The 26,549-nt window shown below is 43.0% G+C and overlaps 1 protein-coding gene across 2 annotated transcripts in view; it reads left to right on the forward strand.

Moving 5' to 3' along the window:
* The window catches only part of KCNN2 (potassium calcium-activated channel subfamily N member 2), a 132,341-nt gene that overhangs the window by 93,282 nt on the left and 12,510 nt on the right, over positions 1–26,549 (forward strand). For both annotated transcript variants that reach the window (XR_008315664.1, XM_053293544.1), the window contains exon 6: positions 24,639–24,749. Coding sequence is in view for 1 of the 2 variants with exons in the window: in XM_053293544.1 (XP_053149519.1) it covers positions 24,639–24,749 (111 nt within the window). In the remaining variant the exon portion in view is untranslated. The remainder of the gene's footprint in view (positions 1–24,638; positions 24,750–26,549) is intronic.

The following is a 26,549-nucleotide window of genomic DNA, read 5'->3' on the forward strand; positions in this document are numbered from 1 at the left end:
ATGACATGATTTTTTGGCTGAGATCCAAAATTGTCTATTGTTGGGTGTGCTACAGCATGTTGAGATGGCCCTAATGTTGGGAATTGGATCACTTCTGTTGCCTAAACTCTAGAGGTGCTTTTGATTTCTGCCATCCCATGTGGTTCACAAGGATATTCTTGGGTTGTGCTCTTTACAGGGTAGTAAAAAGCTTGGGGAAGACCTGGATATAGATCTGGAGGATGAGGTAGGAATCTGAAGAAGAAAATGTATCATCTGTTTTCTTTCCCTGAGGTACTTTCCACAGTCTTTCTTCAGCATTTTAAATTCAGTTTAGGAGGCTAGCATCTGGAATAGCCCAATATATAAATTCAGAAAGCTATTAATTTAACAGAGAGCCATTTTTAATACCATAAGCACACCCTTCATTACTTGAAGATGAACTGGATGGTACTAAAGGGAAGAACAGAACTACATTATTTGCTAGGAGATGAGAAAGAAATTTTTCTTTCTCTTTCTCTGAAGAAGTAAGACTTGCCACACCCACAGAAGAATGCTTTTGTTACTTATGTGTGGATAGCATAAGGAAATGTATTGAGAGGGACAAATGAAAATACTTCTTCATGCAGTGCATAATTAGTCTAAAGCCTCATAATAGTATGGTCTCTAACACAAGTGTCTTTAAAATGGATTTTGCATGCTTTCTGGAACAGCTATTCTGTTAATAGCTTCAATGCCATGATAACTAGAAATATAACTTCTGTATACAGCAGTGGTATATCTTTAATGACTAATGTGAAGGACAAACAGCAAGGGATGAGTGTCTTGTTTTCTCTTACTTGTGAGCTTTTCTGGGATATTCTGCAGTATACTTTTGGAGAGAGGCTCCATATGATCTTTCTATGTCCTTGTAAAAAACGTTCTATTGTGTGCTGGTCCATGACTTACTTGTAAAATTTTAATAGAGAGAACATTTTAAAAAATTGTCCCAGGCAGACTATCAATGGACTATGTTAGTCTGTTGAGAGTCTGAATTATTTATCTCCTTATAATGAAGGTCTCTTCTCTTCACCATCCTATTCATAGCACTGGCACCCACAGGACAGAATGACCTCTGTCACTCACACACTGGACACATCCAGGTTGGTCTGTTGCAATGTGCTCTGCATAGGGCTGTATTTTAAGACTGGTTGGAAGTTTCAGCTGGTCCAGAATGCTGCCCCAAGAATTGTGGGTGCTAACCACTACACAAGTATTAAACCTACCCAGCAACTTCATTGTCTGCTAGATTCAGAGTGCTGGTTTTGACATTTAAAGCCCTACATGGCTTGGCACCAGGGTAGTTGTATATTCACCGAAATGAGTATATTCACCGAAATGAATATATTCACCGAAATGAATATGCCAGGGGCCTCAGATTGTCCAGTCGACCCCTTCTCTCAGCCCCTCCACCATTGACACATATCCAATTGGTGGGGACAAGAGGTAGGGCTTTTTTAGTAGTGGCCCCCCATCTTTGGAATGTCCTCCTAGAAGGGCTTTGTCAGTCTCCTTCTTTGATTAGATTTTAAAAGACCATCCTTTGGGAAGAAACTTTTAAAAAACTGGTTGTAATTGGGTTTCTGGTGTGAATTAGTTTTAATCCTGACAGCTGTCTTATCTTGTCTATAGCTTATATTATTTATTTATTTAGCACATTTTTATACCACCCTAACCCAAGGTCTCAGGGCGGTTCACAACAATATTATCTGCTTCTGTCTTTTATTGCAGTTTATGGTGATTTATGGTCTTTTGTTGTCTTTTATTTTATTGTGGATTTAATGTTTTGATTCTTTTACTGTATGCCACCCAAGCAGCAGTGTGCTGGAGGGGCAGGATATAAAGTTGGTTAGTGGTGAGAAAGTTGTGGCATGTTATGCCTGGATCATCTTTAGCACATTACTGCAAGTGGTTGAAAACACCATTTACAATGGATTATCCAGACTGAATTCTGCACACAGCTTTTACCATATTTAAGAGAGCGTCTTCTTTACTATGAGCCCCTTGACCCATTGAGATTATTCGGAGAGATTCATCTGCAGTTGCTACCAGCTCGTCTGGTGGCTACATAGGGACGGGCCTTCTCTGTTGCCACCCTGAGACTCTGGAATGTGCTCCCTGCTGAAATAAGAGCCTCCTCATCTCTGAGAGCTTTTTAAAAGTCCTTGAAGATGCATTTATTCACCCAAGCTTTTTAATTAGAATGGTAGTTTTAAACTGTTACAATATTTAAGTTTTTTTTAAAAAATTGTTTATATTTGTAGATATTTATATCTATGTAAACCACTTTGGGAACCTTTGTTGAAAAGCGTCAAGCCATTTTGGGGTGGAGGTCCCGGGGGGATTTTTCAGTTTCTCCAGGAGGGTAGGAGAACATCGAGACTTCCAAGGAGGGGATATGCAAATGAGGGAGGACAAAAGATGCTGGGGGGGGGGGCGGTGTCTTTCCCACCTTAACCTAGGATGATGCTGTGAAGGGTAACCTTGCCAAAGCAGCCCATGCGTCCCCCAACAAACATTCAGCTCCACTAGCAGCTTGCTGCCAGTGGGCTCGTCCTCTCATGAGAGGGGAGAGACAATGTGGCTGTGAGGGTGCTGGTCCACTCATGGACTCCATGCTCACAAGTTGAGCCAGCCCACCTAAGGGCCCGCCCATAAAATAGACATCCTAGTAATGACAGATATTCCATGGAGAAGCCAAGTGATAAAATTTTACCCAGTAGTGCCTGTGTCCAGAAAGAATGAAACCTGTCAGCCAGCACAAGGGGAATCAGCCCCAAAGGGGAAAAAATTGTCTTGAGCCAATAATTAAAAATTAAAATCCATGCTTTTGTTTCCACCCTCTGTAGGCCCATTTCCAGCCTTAGTGCTGCATTGGAGATACATCTGGGGGCCCTAAATACTGCTCCTATAAATTCAGATTGAGTGGTCTCCAGTGGCCTATAGTTAGAGTAGGGGCCCAATTGTGTACCATAAAGAAGTTGGGCCAGTGATTTGGCAATAAACAGCTTTAACGCTGCAGGAATGCCTCTCCACCTTTGTAGCGAAAAAATCTTTATATTGCTGATGTACTCCTTTTTGCCTGTTGGACAACATAATCCACATGGGCTTTCCATAACCCAGTGGCATGAAAAACCACCCCCAAATATTTAACCTGTTCTATCCAGTGATGCTCTACTGTATGTGCCAATTAAATTTCTTAGGCTTCTTAGCAAAAACTATCACTTTAAATGGAAGTTAATTACCAGATGGTTATCCTCACAATAACTGACCAGGAGCCAAAGAGTTCTCCTAAGACCTTGTCCTGCGGTTCGTGAGATGATAGCAGTGTCAGCTGCATACAGCAAGATTGGAATGTTTACCCTGGCAATGTTCAGAGGTTGTAACCCTAGTTCTGAAAGATTATTGGCTAAGGTGTTTATTTACAGGTTGAACAAGGGGAGGGGCAAACTGCATATTTTATTAGATGTGAAAGTGAACCTTGAAGGTTACACCTCAGTCTTACACTGGTGTTCTCATAGAGTTCTTGGATGAGAAAGAGTAATTGCCTGTCAGTATTAATATCCCTACGTTTTCCCCACAGTCTTAGCCTCGAAACTGAATTAAAAGCTGATTTAAAATCTACAAGGGCCACATATAAGGAGGGCTTGGGCTTACTGCTGTACTTTTCAATGAGATTACGTAGTTCCGAGGCGTGATCCATAGTTGAATGCCCCATTCTGCAACCAGACTGTTCATCCTCCAAAAACGCATGAACATTTGAGTGCAAGTGGACTAACTGATTTGAAACAAATTTGCTGCAGGTGAAAGGACAGCTCAAGGGCATAGTTTGTGATGATGTCATCCACCCTGATTAAAGGAGGCAGATGCGTGAATGGTTGAGGAGCAAGTGGGCTAACTTGTAGACTGCTTAACCGATTTGAAACAAATTTGGTACATTTGTAGTGAGTGGCACATAGGGATACCTCAATGACGTAGTTTGTGATGATGTCATCCACCCCCATTCAGGATGGTGGATGTGTGAATGTTTAAGGCTGAAGTGGGCGAAGTTGTGAAGATGGTAATTGTCAGTTAAGATTATAGTGAAAGGAAAGTGCATAAGAACATAAGAAAAGCCCTGCTGGATCAGGCCCAAGGCCTATCTAGTCCAACTTCCTGTTTCACACAGTGTCCCAGCAGATGCCCACAAGTAAGAGCTGAGGGCATGCCCTCTCTTCTACTGTTACTTCATTGCACTAGTATTTAGAGACGTCTTGCCTCTGAGACTGGAGGTGGCCTATAGCCCTCAGACCAGTAGCCACTGATAGACCTGTCCTCCATGAATTTATCTAAACTGCTCTTAAAGCCATCCAGGCAAATTAAGTTGGCAGATTAATTCTTATCTTAACAACTGGTTTGTATTGTATAATATTTGAAGGTTACTCACAGCTTTTATAATCATGCCTTTTTTTGAAATCAATTTTTTTGTTTGCTTGTTTATATATTTTATTACATGTATGTCCCACTTTTTCCCCGAGGAGCTCAGAGTGGTTTACATGCTTATTTTTAGGTAAACAAAGGGTCCCTGCTCTCTGATGTCTGAGCAAAGAGGCACCTTTTAAAGTGGTCTTTTATATTTAACTGGGAGAGAACAATTCTCCTTATTCAGTATAGGGTCTCTCCAGTGGTGGCTGCTGGTGTCTCCTGCTTGTGTGTGCATGCACCTTTTTGTAGATAGGAACAGGAACCATCTTCTCATACCTTTTGCTAATGTTGTGAACTATACCTGGTTTCACACTCTGTACATGCTCAGAGGGAAAGAGGCAAAGTCACATCATACACAAACTGAATTGGTTCTTGGAGATGGTGACCATGCAGGATCGGGGCGCGCAAACAGAGATAGAGAGAGACACACTCAGAAAGTTCAATGGACTTTATTATTAAAAGTTGCTCATCAGGATAAAATAATCCACATTAAAAACATGTTTCTGATTCAAGGTGTAGTGTAATGTGCCTAACTAACATATGTGTGTGTATTAAATCTTCCTAGAGCCTAATACAATTCAGATATAGATGGGGAAAAGCCGGGGGGAGGAAGGCTGAGGGCTTGGCATGGTTTGGGGAGATCAGGAATTAGTAGAGGGACAAGGGGAAGGGAGAAGAAGGGGAAAGGATGAAGGGATCCAAGGCTTGTAGAGGCAGCATATTACCCAGATCAGAGGCTTGAGAACAGTGGAGCTTTCAGCTGAAGGAGAGAAGCTTTTGGCTGGAGACAGGAGCTTTTAGATCAAGCATGCAGTTTGCTCAGAGCACGGCTGAGAGTCAGAGCCCCATGGCTGGGGAAGTCTTGACTTCTGACTTCACAGCAGAAGTCACAAACAGTCCCTTCTCCCATGGATAGAGTTACTGCCTCTAGCCCCACGGCTTGGGCAGCAAACCCTTGGATTGCTCATGAGCAGATCTTGCTTGTAGGCACAATTAGCTCAGGATATTTGGTCAGTCCAGGGTAAACAGGGTCTCTCCTGTTAACAGAGTATTGTTCTATTGTCATTCCCCAAAACAAATCTACATCTTCTCCTGCCTTGTCCCAAGAATGTTAAAAGTCAGGAGTTAGTGAAAAGTTAGTTCTATTTGTGTGAGACAGCAATTAAATTACTTCTTGTGTACCTCTATCTAGTGTGTAATTATAACAAAAGAATATTTAAAGTAACATCAAAAGGGGTACATGTGTGAGGCAAGTTAATCAGCACATTTGACTAAGGCAGAAGCATCCTGTCAGTGAGGTAAGGGGATTACTGGACAGCAGGTTAATTTCAGCAGTGTGAGACTGGTAATTAAGCCTGACCCATTGTGTCTCTTGTGAGTTCCACAAACACTGATAAACAATGCTAGATTACCCCTGCCTCTACAATTCATTTATCAGGCACTACCCAGGCAGATCTGGGTGTCAATTCACCCTCAAGTTCAGGCATTTAATTGAACTCTTAATATAAAATGAAATCAGACACAGGCCTGAATTCCATATACTTCTGGTTTGGTACCTCTGGGTTGAATGTTGGGGTCAAAGGGGGGGGGTCCCCAACACTAAATAAACCACTTTAAAAACTCTTTATTGAAAAATGGTATATAATAATTAATAGGGTTTTACTATGAATCTTCACAAAACATCATGGCTTTTTGAAGATGAGAAAAATGCTGAATGGTTGTCAGTTTTTGAGGGGGAAATTATATGCTCAAGGCTATGCAAGTTATTTTGGTATCAACAATATAATTACCTTTTCTAAAAACATATGAAATTATACATTTCTCTTAGAAAAGTTCTGATAACATCACATGAGAACCACTTATGTGAGAAAGTCTTGAAGATTAAAATTACAAAGAAATTAGTACATGCTAAAGCAATGTAAACAACGTAATATTTTCTCTACTTTAAAAAGCTAAAAATAATGTAGATATAAATATTCATTCTTCCACAAATATTTGCATGAGTATTTAAACAACATTCAGCTAAGTTACATTTTCATGTTAGCTAGAAGTACAAAGCAAAGCAAATGATTGAGCCTTTAGTTGCCACCTCTAAGAGTTAATTTTGTATTTCTTCAGATTTTTGAACTCAGAGTCCTATGTGTGCAATCATTATGCTTGCTCTTTATAAACATACCCATTGAGTTTACATTCTGAAATATTAAGTATGAAAAGCTCCTGATTCTAGAAATCTCCCTCTACCAATCTGAGGGTTCTTACAGGGCAAATCTTCATACATATATGATATCTTATTCTCAGACTTGTGGTTCTCTCTGCATATCTCACCATCACCTCCAGCCACATTTTAGAGACTCTTTAAGCATGGGGAAAGGGAACTCCTATCACCCAGCATTCTACCACATCTGCCCCTTAATTTGCTCATGGCCAGCTGACTGTTGTGATGAGGCAGACTGCATGTCTTTGGAGTCACAGTAAAGTGGTAAAAATTCAGGTATTTTGGATCATGTGTATACCCAATTGTACCTTTCTGTTTGCCATGGAAGTACTTCTGCCAGCAAGTGAGGAAGTCAACAAGGCAAAAGCTCTTTTATATATGAATAGAAATGATCTTACAAACACCAGCTGGCAGTTAGATTTTTTTATAGGTTGAAAAGTGTTCACCTTATGTGTAAAACTTGACCTTTCATTTCTTCCCCATGAACTAAATGCTCTAATTTGTTTATATTCTGCCATTGCAAATTGATTTGCCTCTTAAACTGAAAAAACCCCAACCCTTTCATCTTTTCCTGAAACACACACACAGAGCAAGCGAGAGATCTGTTATTGTTGTTCAAGGAGTTCCTTTTATAGCATAGACAGTCTTAGGTTTTAAGCTATGGTTTCCCCTTATATATGATTGTATAATTGTAAGTTACTTGTAGCACATTCTAAATATTTTGGTCATATAGCATCTTCTTTTAGGTGTGATGACTGTTAAAGGTGGAGAAGGGACTTTCTGTGGACTTTATCCTCTAGAGTTCTGCACAGCTGGACTGGCCTTATATTTAGCTGAATCATTCTAGGTTGCTACCATTCTATGAGAATGTGCTCCAGTGCAGTACTTAGATTCCGCATGTCAAATTAATCAGAGGACCAATCAGAACCTTAATACTCACAGTTGTTGTTGTTGTTGTTGTTGTTATTATTATTATTAAGGAGCTATTTTAAGTTATTTTAAGCTTTGCTTGCCAATGGCATTAGGAAACAAACACAAGGTAGAACTTGTGAGTGAAAAAGGCAGAGTGGGGAGCTCCTATTTCAGAACAAGTCTGTATTTCAAGAGGGAAGGCTGGGTGATTTGCACCATTCATCTCTCCCAATGGATTGTATTCAGATCAGCCTGACCCAGGCTGAGCAGCCATGGAAAAATACACTGAAACTCCTTTTCTTCACTTAATTAGAAGTTTCAAGTGTCATGTTTCAGAACTTTCTGTATGGTTCCATACTGCTTGTTCTAAAATCTATCTCAGGAATAGATTCCTCTGTCAGTATTTCAATAATTACTTCTTTTGAAAAGTATTTTCCCTTCATTCACGACTCAGATTTTTTAAAAAACAAAATAAAACCCTAGCCCATTCACCTGGCCCTCCTCTTAAAGATCTCCAAATGAATGGAATGTCTATTTAAATTCTTACAGGCTTTTCATTTTATACAGAGCAGCAGGAGGATTGTTGTGCATTTTCTGGTGAGAGCTAAATTTCCCACCTATGTCTGCAAAGCGGACCTCCTTTCTCCTTCATTGGATCCCAAGGGAAATGAGCAAGAAATGGGGCAGCTGCCTTCTCTCAGATACAGGCAAGTATAGCAGGGCATTTCTGTGATGACAGCAATCTTTTTCTTCTTCAGCTAAGCTCATAGATGTCTAGGATGAACTGGAGGATGCAGTTATGTTTCCCAAAGAGGCCTGAAGAGAGGAAGGGTGGCCAGTAAAGTTTTAAACCTGACTCATCGCTTATTTTGCATCTGGGTTGATTTTTTAAATTGAGCCTCAGTGCTAAGCAGTGCTAGGCAACTGATATTTGCATACATTGATTTTGCATATAAAGGTTGGCATCCTAATTACTCAGTGATACTGTGCAGTACTTATTCTAAAGAACTACTAAGTTTGAATGGATTGCCTCTAGGAAATATAGTCAAGATGTCCGTGACAGATAGGCAATGGCTTAGGTATGTTCTGCATAGCAGAAATCCACAGGTATTGGTTCATTCATGCATCCTGCAAACAGCAGGAATCAGACGTAAACCTGATACAGTCCTGGCTAGCACTTTATTCAGTGCCAAGTTTTTGTAGGTGGCTAACTGCTGCACTGCCTGTTATATAAAATCCTATCACTTCATTCCATTCCATTTTCAGAAAATATGATATAAAAAGTGTCAGTGATGTAATCACACATTCAGAAGTACAGGCTCTCACCATGCCAGACAACATAGCCACGCCCACTCCAGCCCCACCCCATAGCTACACCCCAATGCAAAAACACCAAGCAAATGATCATTTTCTGTTATTTGTATTTTTAAATGCAGTTTTCTTATTTTCTGTGCAAGCATGCAAGCTGTGAAAAAAACCCTTTTAAAAGAAACCCTTTTAAAAGAAAATATGCAAGATTCAAAGGATCTTGCCAGTGTGGTTTTGTGCAAGGATGTTCACATACTAAATGTGTGTATTTTTGTGGTCAAATGCTCTTTGGAGTTTATAGATAATCAGCTCTGCTGCCATCAAGAGGCATCTGTTAATTTATAATCTTCCTCCAGCAGCTGATCATCTCTTATAAAACTGAAAAGCAGGGGCAGAGCCACCATTGTGCAAATGGGAGCAGGCGGTCCCTCAAATACCCCGGGCCCAAACCGTTATCATGTGCATGGGGCATGGCTCGGGTTCTGTAAGAGCCCTGATAGAACTCCCCATGCTTGGGCTCCAGAGAGCCCCGAGCGAGCTCTCCCCTGTCCTTTTCATGCAGCAGATAGAGCTGAAATCTGTTAGAAAACAAAGCTTAGCCTAAGAATTTAGTTTGACTATCATTAGAGCTGTAGCACTTAGTTGGTTAGATTAATTGATGAAAAGCTCTTAATTTACTAAAAAATATATTCCTGATTAATCAGATAACTTTTCAAATGTTAACTCACTAACTAGGGAGTAAACCACATTGAACACTTAGAGGCTATTCACACAATGGGAGAAAATCGGGCTAGCAGAGGCTAGCCCGATTTTCTCCCATTGTGTGAACCACCGAGCTCGGCTGCAAGCGGGTCACCCGCCTAACTACCGCTGCCCTTAAACCAGGTTTGTGGAGCAAGCGCTCCACAAACCTGGTTTTAAAAATTGTGAGTTGCCGTGCCGTGGCTCTGCACCATGGCTACTCACGAGGAGACCCCCGGAAGGGAGGCAAAAAGCCGCCTCCCGGCTCCGGGGGTCTAGCCAGCATGCCCTGTGTGCTCACGCAGGGCATGCTGGAGCTTCCGGGGGCCAATTGGCCCCTGCTCCCCCCAGCCCCTGCCGGCTCCGTCACAGAGCCGGCAATCATGTAGGCAGCCAATCTGGCATTAGCAATGCTGTTTTCTTTGTTTAAACGTTTTCTTTTTCTGCTTCTTTTTCAATCAGCTGATAATGTTTCTGGAGGTGGAGAGATGGAAAGACACTGCCAATAAGGTGGGGGAAGGGGAAGAAAAGATATTAAATGTTTATAGTCATTAGCTGAAACTTTGTTCCCTTCTTTGCTTTTAGTGCCAGGGACTCATTTCTCTTGTGTGTGTGAGAGAGAGAGACCCTGGCATTAAATGGCTCATATCTCCTCTTCTCCCCGACTCCTCCTGAAATGGAAGTGAAATAGTTTAAGAGAAACAGAGAAGTCTGCCAGCTAAGGGAAAGGAAGGCAGTTCTCCTAAGGGGAGAAATAAATGCTGTTTTCACAGCTTTTGAGCAGCAGTGAGATATCTCTAGCAGCCATGCCAAGCTCCCTTTCCCTGCTTCGCAGGAACTGTGCCTGCTGCAGCTACTCTTCCAGCACTGACTGGCTTTGCCCTGTCTGACTCCTCCTCGCCAAAGGGAGATTGGAGGAGACAAGCGCAGGAGGACGGAGTGTCTGGTTTTGGCTACCACACAATAGATTTTAGTTAATAGACTGAGATGGGAAGCAATTGTTGCTGTTGGACAGACAATTGTTGGGTAGCAGCAGAAGCACGGGTGAGTGAGGTGCGGCATGGGTTAGTGGGGCACAACTCGTGCTTCTGCTGCAATGGGAAAGAGATCAAGGCTAGCTGGCAGGGGCCCAGCAACAGGTCTAGCTGGGTGAGCACATGGCCGCCCGCCAGCTGCTGTGCCCCAGCCACCAGGGGAAATCTAGCCCACCCAGCAGAGAAATGGACTGGACCCTCATGCACCCATGCCACTGCTGGGACACCTGTGCCATGGGCACAGTTTCCGGTTCAGTGCCTGGCTTCCCTGCTCTCTGCTCCCCACCCCCGGCCAGCCGGCATTCCCTTCCAGCTGCCCTGGCCCCAGGGTTCAGATGGCCTCTGCGCATGGGCAAAGTTTGCACATGCATGGAAGCTATCCGAGCCTTGGGGGCAGGGCAGCCAGCAGGATGCACTGTCTAGCTGGGGGCAGCAGAAGGAATATGGCAGAGAAGTAAGCTCTGGTAATTCCCTGGCAAGCATGCGGGGTGGTGTGGGGCACAGGGGTGCAACCTGGCAGTGTCCTGGCCATACGAGAAGTGCCTGGTCACCGACCTTCCCCAACCCAGCTCCACTACACTCCTGAAGTGTCAGCGCTATTCTGTGCCTAACACTAAAGCTGAATCTGAACCAGAACTCAGAATCCCAATGTGCCCATCTGCATGCAGAAGGCATCTTCTGCTCACATCTTCTGTTCACAGAAGGTTTTACATTTGCACTGTAACATTGCCTGAGAAAAGTAAAACTAAATCCAAATATGTTCCATGTGTGTTGACTCTTGCACAAGAATTGGCATGAGAAAAACTGCTATAAAACCTTCCTGTTATAGGACCGTGTGAACTCTTGTGCTGGCATTTTGTGCAAGCATTTATGGAGCTTCAGTAACATCAGTTTTCATCTCAGTGATAGTTCTTTGGATCCAACTCACTGCACTTTGTAGATCTGGATCTAAGCATGGTGATATCATGTATTTGACTTACATTGCAATACATGGACAAATGGATATCCTAAATAACACCTCCAAGCTTAACAATAGCTTGATTTTTAAATTGCAAATTTTGTAAAAAGGTTCCTGGTTATTGGTCTTTGCCTAGACATTTCAGGATGGTTCTTCTATTCATGGTGAGCCTGGTGACATTTTAACAAAGGCTTCCTTTATCCAAAAGGTTAATTAGTCACTGAAGTGCCAACTATAGCATATAATCATTTGTTGGAATTGGTTGAGCTTCTGGAAAATACACCCTACAGATCGTTTCTGGCAGGGAGGAGCAGTGGACAAAAACAACTGGAGTATTTTGAAGTTCTGTACATTTATTAAGTTGTGACTTTCCAAAAATCTACCTTTATCACCAGCCACCAAATCTTTCCAGAATTTTTTTTTAAATGGATTAATACTTGTCCCGGCACTGATCCAGAACCAACAGTGTACTGTACATGTTTTCATGTAATGGATTGGGGGGGGGGTAGCCATGCAAAGGAAAGCAGAGGATATATGGTAAGCAGTCTAGGTTTTCTGTTATTAGGAAAAAGAGAGCAAGGAAGTTAAGGGAAAGTTCAGCAGTCTGCCTGAGGCAATCTTTAAAAAGACCTACAACTCTTGGTTCCCCAAGACTTTCCTCAACCTACTTATTTTTGCTTGCATTGTGTATAGTTCAGAGTTGATGAGATACGGTTTCCATCTACCTACTCAATGGATTCTACATTCTGAGAAAAAACAATTTCACTTTTGTAACAGAGGTCCTTGTGAGTGGTTGAACCTCTATGATCTTCTCAGGGGCCTGAATAATCCTAGGCTGAGATAGACCAGTAATTAGATGCAGTGTTCAAATAAGTTGTTATTACATCATTCTATTATTATATCACTGTTTTTGTCCTTTGGGTCTTTCTCCTGAGTTGTAAGAAATAAATAGCTGAGGAGAAGGAGGAGGAGAACAAATAAATAAGAAGAACTGTGTGTTGCTGCTTTCACATACTGAATAGGAAGAAGTCATGAATATCAGAGTAAATCTGGAAGTTATCTGTCTGGAGACTGTACTTGCACTGTTCACAAACACACAGACAAATGGATGGTGGTTCTGGGAATCACCAACCTTTTCTCCTATTTATCATATCATGGGGTTGAGACAGTCTTGGTCGGCCTGATGGATGACCTTTACCGGGGTATCGACAGAGGGAGTGTGACTCTGTTGGTCTTCTTGGAACTCTTGGCGGTGTTCGATACCATCAACCATGGTATCCTTCTAGGTTGCCTGGGGGAGTTGGGAATATGGGGCACTGCTCTGCAGTGGTTCCGTTCCTCTCTCTCGGGTAGATCCCAGATGGTGGAGCTTGGTGACAGTCTCTCCTCAGAGCAGGAGCTGTTACATGGAGTCCCTCAGGGCTCCATTCTGTCACCAATGCTTTTCAATATCTACATGAAACTGCTGGGTGAGGTCATCAGGAGATTTGGTGCTGGGTGTTATCAGTATGCTGATGACACCCAAATCTACTTCTCCCTTTCATCTTCAGGAAATGGCACTCATTCTCTAAATGCCTGCCTACAGGCAGTAATGGGCTGGATGAGGGATAACAAATTGAAGCTGAATCCAAGCAAGACGGAGGTGCTCATTGTGGGGGCTCAGAATCTGAGGAGTGAGTTAGATCTTCCTGTGCTGGATGGGGTTACACTCCCCCAGAAGGAGCAGGTGTGCAGCTTGGGAGTACTCCTGGACCCAAGCCTCACCCTGGTTTCTCAGGTGGAGGCCATGGCCAGGAGTGCTTTCTATCAGCTTCGGCTGATTTGACAGCTGCGCCCATTCCTTGAGGAGGATGACCTCAAAACAGTGGTGCACCAGCTGGTAACCTCCTGGCTTGACTATTGCAATGCGCTCTACGTGGGGCTGCCTTTGTATGTAGTTCGGAAACTTCAATTAGTTCAGAATGCGGCAGCCAGATTGGTCTCTGGGGCAACCTGGAGAGACCATATTACGCCTATTCTGAAACAATTGCACTGGCTGCTGATATGTTTCCGCGCAAAATACAAAGTGCTGGTTATTATCTTTAAAGCCCTGAATGGCTTAGGCCCGAGTTACCTTAGAGAGCGCCTTCTTCTGCGTGATCCCCACCGCACATTAAGGTCATCTGAGGAGGTTCGTCTCCAGTTACCACCAGCTCGTCTGGTGGCAACTCCGAGGCGGGCCTTCTCTATAGCTGCTCCGAGGCTGTGGAATGCGCTCCTTGCAGAAATCTGCAATTTGAATTCTCTATTAGCCTTCAGGAGAGCCCTTAAAACGTATTTGTTTGGCCTGGCTTTCCAAGGTTTTAAAATCTGTTTTAATATTCTAACCCGATTTGGGGGCTTTTAATCACTGTAATTGTTTAATTGTTGTTTTAAAATGTTTTTAAATTGTTAATTGTTGTTATATTATTTTTAGTTTGTTTTAGCTCTTTATTGTTTTAGTGGTTTGTTTTAGCTGTAAACCCCCTGAGCCATTTTGGAAGGGCGGTATATCACTCAATCAATCAATCAATCATCAAATAAATAAATACGGTCTGCCTCATCCTGTGGCTTCCTGGACTCTCCATTTATGAACATGTGAAGTATATTCAATCAGACCATTGATCTATCAAGTTTTGTCTTCACTGACTGGTTCTGCACATTTTCAGATGTGAATAATTTACAGCACTACCTGAAGATGCCAGGAATTAAACTTGGAACCTCCTGCATGCAAACCATGTGCTCTGTCTCAGAACTATGACCCGTCCCCCAGGTCCTACTATGCACATTTAATGCACATTTAATGTCTCCTCTGCTAACTTGGCAAAGAGGCACCTTTTTAACATGGTGATTCTCTTTATTTAGCAGGGGGAGAGTAACTGGCCCTATCCATCCCCAGTATGGTAACTCCAGTGACTGTTGCTGATATCTATCTTATGCTTCTTTTTAGATTGTGAGCCCTTTGGGGACAGGAAGCCATCTTATTTATTCATTATTTCTCTATGTAAACTGCTTTGGAAATGTGTTGAAAAGCGGTATATAAATATTTGTTCTTGTTGCTGTTGTTTTTAAAGAGGCAGTATGCAATGCTTCCCTTGGCCAACAGTTCCGCCCCCACTCCCCTTGCTCTCCCCTACGCATCCATACGTTCAGGAGAGCAGTCTCTCTGCAGTACATGAGACTGCAGACAGGCGGGGGAGCTGGCTGTGTGCGCTTTCTTCTTCTTCACAGAAGGGTAGCCTGGACAGCCAATTGGGCCGGAGTGAGGGAGGAGCTTCCTCCCTCAACTCTGACTTCCTTGGCCCAAACTGCAATGCCAGCATTCGTATGTAGCACTGGCACCACAGAAATGTAGTTTGTGGTGGCGAAACTCCACTCTGACGAAGTTTCAGAGTGGCATTTGGCAAGGGAAACCATGGGTTGCTTCCCTCCCGCAAACTCCATTTCCCCCAGTTCATATGTTAAGGTTTGGGAACAGGAGGTGAAGGGACCTCCAGTTTCCCGTTAGATAAGAACCAGCCCTTGAGTGACTCTCCACCATTCCCACTTGCTGATGAGACTTAGGCAACCCTCAGCCTGTTCTTAGCACGGACTAAGACTTAAGCAAGCCCTGAGGAAGAGTACCAGGATAGCTTATATTAAGGATCACTCCAGGTCCTTCATTTTTCAGAAAACAGCTAAACACTTTGGGCTAGCTCAGTCTAACTAGTAGGAACAATCACATTTCCTTCTTTCTGTATCAGAAGCCTGTGCTCCAGGCTCCTTCTAAAAAGATGCCCAAAGTTCCAATTATATAACATTGCTACATGGCATTGCCCCCTTGGCAATATCATACAGCAAACCTGTAGTGACATTCTGACACACTCATGGGTTTACCTATGGGTTTACCTCTCATTTGTGCCTATGATCCACTTCATTGTTCTGTATGTTGCAACCTTTAGTGACCCTGAAAGCATTTCTGTGTTTCTGATATGATTGTCTTCATTCATATTCTACTGATTCATATAGCCATATACTACTCTGTCCTTGATCCTATGAGGTATTAATCTTTGAAGTTATTCCCATAAGAGAGTCAGTTCAACACAAATATACAGCATCACTGATTCAGAATACAGCATGCATCAATGGTCATCCCATGCCTAAAATGCTAAAAGGAGCTATGCAGATAATTAGATAAACCATATTTCATTTGAAAAGGGTCTAAAAAACATTGAATCATTTGTCTTAATAAGACTATAGAAGATAATAGATATAACACAGAGATAAGGAGAAGAGAGATCTAGAATTATGTTGCATTTTCAGGGCTGTCCTTAGGGCATGGCAATCAGGGTGACCGCCCCAGACCCCACTCTTTTAACTCCCATTAAAATTAACTGGAAGGGGGCCCTGCACTGGCTGATTGGCCTGAGGCCCCACACCCCACCAGGGTTCTTTAAAGACAGCCCGGGGAATTTTCATAACTGTTTCCGGCGTGCTAGAAGGAAGATGAAATAAACTGATCTTCCATGGCTGTTTGTCTTCCAGGTCCTATTTCAGTGCAGTCTATACAAACATACTTGTTTTAAGTATCTTGTTCATGACAGAGATTTTTAAGATTAACACAAGTATTGTTGCTTCCTCTAGCATCTGATGTGTGTTCAGGGGTGGGGTTGCCCAGCCCTGAGAAAAGCTGGGCACATGGGATGGCCTCAGCCCATTTCATGTGTGTTTTCATGTCCAATGGTGGGCAGATGTGGTGGCCGCCTTATAAAGTTGGTGCTTCCTGACCCCTATCAAAATAATTACTTATGCTTTTTAAAGTCTTTAATATTATAATGCTGCACCTATGAAGATGAAAGCAGCAGAGAGCTTGGTGAGGCTCGGAATGTTCTCCTATGCTCTGGGCAAGTGTCTCCACTGCTGCACTTCATTTCTGGAAGAGGTCATGGAGGTGGCTGATAAAAGGCCGGTACAGCGAAACATTCTTAGCCTGTCAGATTTTCTTACTCTATTCAACTGAGCATGCTCAAATGCGGTGAGCATGCGCCATATGATTAAAGGATGTGGCTTTCTTTTTTCCTGTCTGCAATTCCTATCAGACTTTATCATCTTCAAAATGGGAACAAAACATATCCAAATTCTACAGAGAAGCATCAGATTTTGTTTCAGTTATTTGGTACCCAAATGACTCTGAAATATAAAGAGGGAAAGACTATAATGGTGCTTAGTAAGACAAATTTGAATTGCTATGAAATATCTGGAGAGCTGGTAAGAAAAGAGCATGCTCAGTTTCTCCATTTGTAGCCAGTGCCCTTACCTTGACAGAGCAATGAAAAATTATAGTACAGTCCAGAAAACATTACCCACCAAAAAAGCTTACCCTAGTACTGAAATCTGACAGGGTAATGAAAGGTTATGGTCCAGTCCATCACAAAAAATTACCCATCAGAAAAGCTTGCCTTGGTACTGGAATCTGAGAGAGTAATGAAAATATATGGTATATTCCATCTAAAAACACCGCCCATCAGAAAAGCATACCTCAATAATGAAATCTAGCAGGTTTTCTAGCAGAACTGGAAAAGGTGCAGAAGAGAGCAACCAAGATGATCAGGAGCCTAGAGCACCTTTCTTATGAGGCAAGACTACAACACCTGGGGCTTTTTAGTTTAGAAAAAAGATGACTGTGGGGAGACATGATAGAGGTCTATAAAATCATGCATGGTGTGGAGAAAGTGGATAGAGAGAAATTCTTCTTCCTCTCCCATAACACTAGAACCAGGGGTCATCCCATGAAATGGATTGCCGGGAAATCTAGGACCAACAAACGGAAGTACTTTTTCACACAATGCATAATCCACTTGTGGAATTCTTTGCCACAAGATGTGGTGACAGCCAACAACCTGGATGGCTTTAAGAAGGGTTTGGGTAACTTCATGGAGGAGAGGTCTATCAGTGGCTACTAGTTGGAGGGCTATAGGCCACCTCCAGCCTCAAAGGCAGGGTGCCTCTGAGTACCAGTTGCAGGGGAGTAACAGCAGGAGAGAGGGCATGCCCTCAACTCCTGCCTGTGGCTTCCTGCAGCATCTGGTGGGCCACTGTGCAAAACAGGAAGCTGGACTAGATGGGCCTTGGGCCTGATCTAGCAGGGCTGTTCTTATGTTCTTATGTAATGAAAATTTAAGTCTTGTCCATCATCAAACATTACCCATGAGACAATCTTGTCCTGGTATTGAAATGTGAATGGATGTTAGAAAAAACTGAAAGAGTAATGAAAAATTATGGTCCAGTACATCAGGAAAGACTATCCATAAGAAAAGCTTACCCCAGAATTGAAATATGCATGGGTGCTGAACAATTTCAGTCTAGTCCATCAGAAAATCTTGTTTCCGTACTGAAAGTTGAGAGGGCAAAGAAAAATTATGTTCTTGTCCATCACAAAACATTACTGGGTAATAAAATCTGATGAGGTTTTGCTGCTCCAGCCCTGGGCTGATGAGATTTGGGGTTTTAAGCAATTCATTGAGGGCATGTGCCCCATGGGCAATCCTCTAAATAAAAGGTATTGGAAGTTAATCTAGAAGCAAACTGTGCTTTTTTGTGTAAAAGCAAACTGTGACCATTTATTATATAAGGCCTTCATGACAAAGTTGATTATTTTGCATTGTGATCAGGGGCAGATTAAGTTTAAGTCCCTCCTTTTACCTTTCTTAAAAGGCCACTGAACGGTGGGATAGAGGCGGAGGAGGCTGCAGTGACAGCTGCTGGGAAAGGGGAGGCGAGAGGAAATTCCCCCCGTTTGCCTTCTAACACAATGCTGCTGCCTGCATGGTGGGATGGGGTGATGGGGCAGCGTAAGAGAGCTCCTTCCAAATGACTGAATGGGCCTGTCTGCACACAGCCCATTTTGGGCCTTTCTCCACACGTGCAAAGAAAGGCTCATAATGGGCTGCCCGCAGACAGGCCATACAGTCATTTGGAAGGAGCTCTCTCACGCTGCCCCCAGCTCTGCCACCACATCCCACCATGTAGCAGTATTGTTTTAGAAGGAGGGGATCTGGAAGGAGCTCTCTCTCTCACTGCCGCCGCCATCTCATCCTGCTGTGCAGGCAGTGGCATTGTGTTAGAAGGTAAACGGTTGGACTTTCCCCTCTCACACACACACACACCCGCCATTCTCCCAGCAACCACCACTTTGGGCTCTACTGCCCCCATCCCACTGCTCAGCAACATTTTTTAAAAGGTGAAAGGGGGGACTTTCCCCTCACCACTCCCACAGCCACAGCCCCCCCCCCCACACACACACAGGGAAGGTGGCAAAAGTTGAGGAGTGGCAAAATTTGTGATCCTTAGGTTTTGCTGCCCTAGGCAAATGCCTACTCTGTCTCTATGTTGATCCGCCACTGATCATGATCTGTCTAAATCTGAGTGGGCTAGAAGGATGAGAAATTACTTCATCTTTGATGTCAGCAGCTGAAAACCTTTTCGACTGTGACACAGGACCTGATGAAATGTAGATCTGGAGAATCACCACTGCAATTTGTTATTTATTTTATGGGGAGAGTCAGTGGATAATGTTTTGATTTGACTCTTGAGACCTGGGCTCATATCCCTGCTCTGTATGAGTGGCCCTGGACACTATCACACAGCCTGACCTTCCTCACAGGGTTATAGTAAAGAAAGGTGGTGTTGTGTATGTTTCCATGATCTCCTTGAAAGAAGCAGGGTAAAAATATAATTATTAATTTTTTGCCAGTGAAACCTTTGAAGGATTTGTTGCAGTGATAGTGGAGTTTTCATGCAAACTCCATTGATATCAATTTCAGTGAAGTTTGCATGGTTTTTTTTGTTTTTTTAATATTACTTTCACAATGTGTTGCTTTAAATAGGTGCTAAGTAATCCCTCAGAGAATGATAAAGGATATGCAAATGCATTTCAGTTAAGATATGTTATGTATTTACAATACCTCTTTCACCAAGTCATGCATTGGTATCCATTTCTATTAATGAAACATATTGATTATACTTCCCAACCCAGCAACCCTTCTGTATTCAGAAGGGTGCTGAGCAGAGAACAACTTAGTGTGCATGTCTAGTATGCCTGCATTGCTTCTCACAGACCAGGATTTTCAGAGATGACAGCATTGAGCAGGGGGACAAAGGAAGGATCCTTGTATGCAGTCACTCACTGTGCACATAGCGCCTCCTGTGTGTATGAAGATCATTGGATAAGAGTTATACTGTCTGCCACTTTTTTTCAAAATGATAAAAACAGTGGATAAAAAACAGCAAGAGAAGTCCCAGTCTATCCCTAGTCCCCAGGCTTAAGTACACACATTCGATATGGTCCAGCACTAACAGGGATCCTGGTAAGGGAAAGGTTATTCTTATAGACCACAGCCACTCCACCTCCCCGCCCACGGTCCCTCACCCGCTCCTCAACAGAGTACCCTGGAGGGAGAAGCTGGGACCACACTGGGCCCCCAGCCTCCCCCAACCAGGTCTCTGTAATATATACCAAGTCGGCACCTTCATCCAGAATCAAATCATGGTTGGTTTCTGATTTGTTCTGGACCGACCTGGCATTACAGAGGAGCAAGGTGAGGTCCAAAGGGTGGTTGGCACTGCTCCCCAAGGTCAAAGAGCTGGCAGGACAGCCAGAAGGGGAAACAGCTATTAGATTTCTAAGTCCCCTTCCCCTGTAACGGCCTGTTGACCTGCCAACATTACTTCTTCTGTCTCCCACCACCACCAGAATGGCCGCCCCACAGTCAGTGGACACCCCCCACCGCCACAGTCATTCTCAGTCATTCTCTCTCAGCTTACTTTAGTGGGTTGTCTTGAGGATAAAATAGGGAGTGGAGCCATGAGTGCCACTCTACATTTCTTGGAAGAAGAGCTCAATAAAAAAGTAATAATAAATGTAAATAAAACAAATTAATTTAGATTTATAACCATTCTATCAACATGTTTATTTGTGTTTCTAAAGTAATCCCAGCCACTAAATACATTTCAACATTATAAACTTGAAGAACTGAATTGCCAGTCAAGAAAGCAGCTCCCTTCTACATACAGGTAGTGCTGCCATCCTTATTTGGTGTGTGGAAGCTCTGCTCTCCTGAGACGACGACGACGACGATGATGATGATGATGATGATGATGATTTTATAGAATGTCATCAGTGTATATGCCTCAATGGGTTAAAGAGCCTTTAATGTAGGGCCCAAGTTGTTTGGAAGTTTATATTTTGATGTATTATGTACCCTGAACATTTAAATAAAACAATTGGAAGTGCTGGTTTTGTAGACAGGGCTTATGCTATGCATATGTATGTTAATACAAGTTGGCATATCCAAACAGGTCAACATTATATGGTAATGGATGACACTTAGGACTTTGTTTCTATAAACTGAAGAAGTAATTACATTTGCAGGGATCCAGCAGTTTTATAAATTTATTCTTCCTGTTTGTTCATAATATCGTATACTGCTCTCCATAATAAGGTAACACATAGTGTTCAGCTCAACGAAGTAGAATATACTATATACAATAAACATTGCATTTTAAAGGAGATAGGCACTGACTTGTATCGTATCTAGTATTTTTATTTTGTAAATTCTATTTGGGTTTATCCATATGTTTAAATACATGTTTAGGTTCTCCAGAAGGCTGTGCAGTGATACATTAGTTTGGCATTTGCCTCAATCTTGCATGTATGTTGGAGTTTGTAATTGGTTATAGTGGTGAGTTTTTAAAAGTTATTTTTAAAAGGCATTCTTTTCAGCAGCTAAAGTTAGTCCAAAATTTGTTTTTTATTATTTGTATACCGTGAGTATTGACAATTGGATTCAGTGTATCTAGGTGCCTGCCTAATCCACCATTCACCTAAATCATAGTAAGGCTGTTCTCACACACAGCCTAACCCAGGTTCGGGAAACCCAGCCTGGGTTAGGTTGCATGTGAGAATAACTGAGATTGAGCCCAATCCCAGTGGGGCAGCTCTGCCTAGCCCAGCTTTTAGCCAAGGTTAAATAAGCAAGCACTCATTTAACCTGGACTTCCTGCTTGTGTGCGAGCTTGGGCTGCTTCCAGCCCAGCTGTGCACAGAGATGGGCACCAAGAACGCCTGTCTCCTGGGGGAGTCCCCTAATGCATCACGCATGTTTCACGGTCATTGAGGTCCTTGCTTCCCGAAACATGCAATCGCTTGTATGGCAGGGTGGGGGCAGGTGAATTTAACCAGCCTTCTACATACACACCCCGCTCATCTGCCACTCCGCCTGCCTGATCATGTGCATGGCGTCAGTGCTTAGGATTAAGCCATGGCACTTTGGTCATGAGCTAAAGAAGCAGTAGGCACACACACATAGGCAAGAACTGTGGAAACAGGTGCAACTTGGCATTTTTACACTAATGCTGCCCAGGGGTGGAGAAATGAGCCACATTTGGGCTTTGTTAAGTAACAGGCAATAATTCGATTAGGGACTAGGTAATTACTTTAAAATATATGTGCAACAATCTATATGTTGCTATTTCATATTATGTCTACAATCTAGCCAAAGTTTAAAATGTAAGTCCCATTGATTAAACTTAATTCTCGGATTGAAATGAATAAGCCCTAAAAATGCTTAACTTTTAACTTTTAGACCACATCACTTTTATTATTGTGTTATTTTGCATAAATGTAGCATGTTTATTTTACTGAGCAAAATTTCATAATCATCTTGTGAAAACCATGCTAAATATCCATCTTTAGAAGGATTTGTAGGGCTGCAATGTTTAACAATAAAAATAAAATATTAATTTCAATCAAAGTTTAATGTGTAACCCCTGTAAACTGTTATTAATGGAATGTCAACCTTTCCCCCCTGTGGGTAGTGCAAGGAGCAGATTGCACAGTATTTCACCTTTCATGGCTTAATTAGATTTAAGTCCTGACTTTTATTAAAGTCCAAAGATAAAGTTTAAACCAGCTGCTACTTTTATTGCATTTGTTCCTAATATAATTGTACTTTCTCAGCAGACACAGTGATCAAGTGTTATGAATTGGCTCAATTAGATTCATTATTGCTGTAGTGTAAATGTTAAATGCTGTTTTTAACATTGATATTAATAAAGGAACTTGTTCTAATGTCCCTAATTTTTTTAGTGCCTAGCAAAACTGAAAAAAAGCTTATTTCTAATCAGGGATTGATGGTTATTTGTTGCTGTCTTGATACACAGCCGAAGTTGTACGATATTTTGAACTGTGTGCCATTTGGAAAAATCTAATGTGCATTCCAAATAGCAAAACCCAGTGCACGTACAGTATCAGCATCTTTTCCCAGCATCCCAGCTCCTATATTACCTTCCTTCTCTAATGGGGCTACAAACTTCTTTCTCCTTGAGCAGAATTTCTAGTCTTGATCTTTTCTAACTAGAGGAGAATCATGCCCATGGATAACTAGTGTGCCTTAACACACTGTTGTATACTCCTGCCTTGAGGTTAGGGTGGAGCTTACAGTGTTCCCCCATGGAGAGGCAAGCTGGTCTTGTGGTAGCAAGCATGACCTGTCCCCTTAGCTAAGGGTCCGCCCTGGTTGCATATGAAAAGGAGACTAGAAGTGTGAGGATTGCAAGATATTCCCCTCAGGGGATGGAGCCGCTCTGGGGAAGAGCAGAAGGTTTCAAGTTCCCTCTCTGGCTTCTCCAAGATAAGACTGAGAGAGATTCCTGCCTGCAACCTTGGAGAAGCTACTGTCAGTCTGTGAAGACAATACTGAGCTAGATAGACCAATGGCAGTATATGGCAGCTTCCTATGTTCCTATGTCCTGTGAACAGAGGCACCCAGGGATGCTGGGACTGCTGGGAGACTGCCATGGTGAGGCCCACATTCACCTCTGCCGTGCACTGTGCATCCCCTTCCAGCGCCATACTCCTCCCCACCATGCTGCCTAATTCCCGCTGCACACTTCACATCTGGTTTGTGGGGTCAGACTCATCAGAGGCAGCTTCTCACCTCATGAACTGCTGCCTCCTCCTTCCCTTTCTCCTCCTCCTCCTCACCACCTCCTCCTCACCACCTCCAGTTCCGACTCTAGTGCCAGCAGCAGAGGAAATAAACAGTATGCCTGGTGTGTGAAAAGCCAGCTGGGAAATGGCAGTGAGCCATTTCCTGGCTGGCTTTTCACATGCCAGACATACTGTTTACTTCCTCTGCCTTCAGCACCACAAGAGCTGACAGCCGGGGAAGCAACAGGAGGATGCAGCTCGTGAGCCAGATACAAAGCAAGCAGCAGGAGCCCCGTGTGAAAAAGGAGGAGGAGGAGGAAAGGGAGAAGGTATTGGGCACTGATGGAGGGTGGGGTGTGTGTGCTTTGTGGTGGTGGTCGCTGCTGCTGCCACCACCATCCAAAATAAAATGTGAGAAATGTTTGTGGACCCTAATGGGGCTGTGAAAAAACTGAGGGGGGCTGTGTTTATTTATTGAAAACAGGCCCCCTCAGACCTCATTACATTGCTGCTTGAGGTCTTATATTAGAGAGGGTAAGGGATAAAATTGCCCTGGGCTCTCCCAAGAGGGTGCCACATTAATACCTCCCAGAGAAGATAGGGAAGTTGGTCTCAAATGAACATTCATACCTCTGGGTTTTCAGAGTCTCTTCTCATTCCTTCACTCTGTGGCTGGGAAAGAAAAGGAAAGAAATGCAGATGCCCAGCACTTACTTACAGAGAGAGAGAGAGAGAGAGAGAGAGAATTGCAGATAAGGTAAAAGAGACAATAGGCCCATTATAAAATTCGTGAGCATTCCCCTCATGAGTCATCAAAGGGTTTAGTGGCACCAGGTATGAAACCACTGATAACTATCTTATGCAGTTTTGAGAAAAATAAAAAGTATTTAACATTTTTACCTTTATTAACTACCTTAATTATTTTTATATTTTGTCAGTGCTGTTCCCCTTCTTGAACAGGATATTGTAACTCTCTGGGTTTTGTTTTATTATTCTTTCCAGGGTGCTGGTTGCACTGCACTAGTGGTAGCTGTGGTTGCAAGAAAATTAGAACTTACCAAAGCAGAAAAACATGTGCATAATTTCATGATGGATACCCAGCTAACTAAAAGAGTAAGTTATATAGCATGTTTTTGTATCATACAAAGATAAGGCAATGTTAAGTCCAGTTTAGAAACTAGAAATAAAGACTGAATTTGCAAGTTTCTCTATTGTGTCTGGACAATTTTGAGCATTTATTTATTTTAAACATATGCCTCATTTCCCCCCATAAAAACAGGCACAAGATGGCTTTGAATTGTGTGTTCTGCAAATCAATGCAGTCATTTCTGAACTGCCTGTGCCACCTGAGTGTCTAAAGCAACATCCGTGGTTTTGTACAAAAAGGCTCGTCCATTACCACTTAAAACTGTGCAATCACATTTCCAGGCACTACATCCATAATGGATTAGCACAGCGGAAGTGCAGTTGCACAGTTTTAAGCAGAAATGAATGAGCCCTTTTCTGCAATACCATGGGCATTGCTTTAGACACCTGTGGTAGCATGTGCTACTCAGAACTGACCATGTTGCCTTGCACAACATGTTGGTCAGTATATAAAAGCATAAGCCTAAGAACATATCAAAGCTTCACTATTGGGTCTAGTGATAGTAGATTTGCAGATTCTGTCATGGAGTAGCATACTAGTACTATACCTGGAGGTCAAAAGATGTTGCACATCATGAAGGCACATGATGCTTGCAGAATCTAAGCAAGTCTGCATCTGGCTGATGCTTAGGTAGGAGACTGCCTGGAAAACCTATATGAGCACCTGACATGCTCTGCAGTGAAACATGAGTGGTGCAGACTGCCTGAGCCACTCTAACACACACAGTGATGTTGCTATGCAAGAGGGTTATTCCAGTACAGCTCACCTTTGTGTGAGCATAGGTCTTGCAGTGCTTGGTTTGGGAATAATGCAATGCAAATAGCAGGTAACCTGCAATCACGTAAGGAGGAGCTATACTGGAACAGCTTCCTGGGCAGCAGTGTTACTGTATGTATTATATAATCTTTGAGACAAAAGGAGTGAAAAGCAGTCTGTTCTTAGGTATTTGGGATTCCCAGAGCCATTTGGATGGGGCGGTATATAAATGAAATAAATAAATAAATAAATAAATAAATAAATAAATAAATAAATAAATAAAGCAAGCCCCATCCTGCAGCCTTGTGCTGGGGGCTGGGTCTTTGCCCCACCGCCCCAGCAACAGCTTCAAGGAACACCCTGACTGGGCAGGGCTGGAGGGGAGGTGGGACTTGCATGCCTTTCAGAGTGTCCTTTGCTTCCCCTCTTCAGTTCATTTAGACTGGCTTCCACTCCCTCCCGTCCCTAGAGCAGAGCAGGCTTTGCTGGTCATCCTTATGGAGGCCGAGTAGGAATTTTTGGCCGCTCAACTGATTGACCATGTTGCGGGATCTTTTTGCCTACTCCATTCTGTCTTTCCTAGTGCTGGTAGTTAATCTTAGGTCACAACTGGGCAGGTACAGTGCGGGCTGGGTGGAGGTGTAGAAGGGTTTGAGATTGGTGAGCACCCTTGGGCAGTTGGAAAGGGTGGATTGGTCAGTTGGTCCTTAGAGGCTTCGCGACTCAGAGACTTCTATTTGCCATGACACCTGCTTCAGGGCTTCACAGACCTTAAAGGCTGAGCAGCTTGAGGGGTGTGAAGCCCTAGAAGTTGCCCCGACCCTTTGGGGTTGGCAATGATGGAGATGAAGCAGGATTGCCCTGCTTTTATCCTTGAGTCAGGGTGTGTCGCCCATTCAAGGCACAGGCAAGGACATAAATGTCTGAACCTGGATTTTTGTAGGCCTGCACTGTTGTGCGGTGGAATTTATTCCACACTCAGTTCGCTAATTTAATTATTTACTAAAGCT

This window comes from Hemicordylus capensis, chromosome 2 (genome assembly GCF_027244095.1).
Source record: "Hemicordylus capensis ecotype Gifberg chromosome 2, rHemCap1.1.pri, whole genome shotgun sequence".
Lineage (NCBI taxonomy): Eukaryota > Metazoa > Chordata > Lepidosauria > Squamata > Cordylidae > Hemicordylus > Hemicordylus capensis.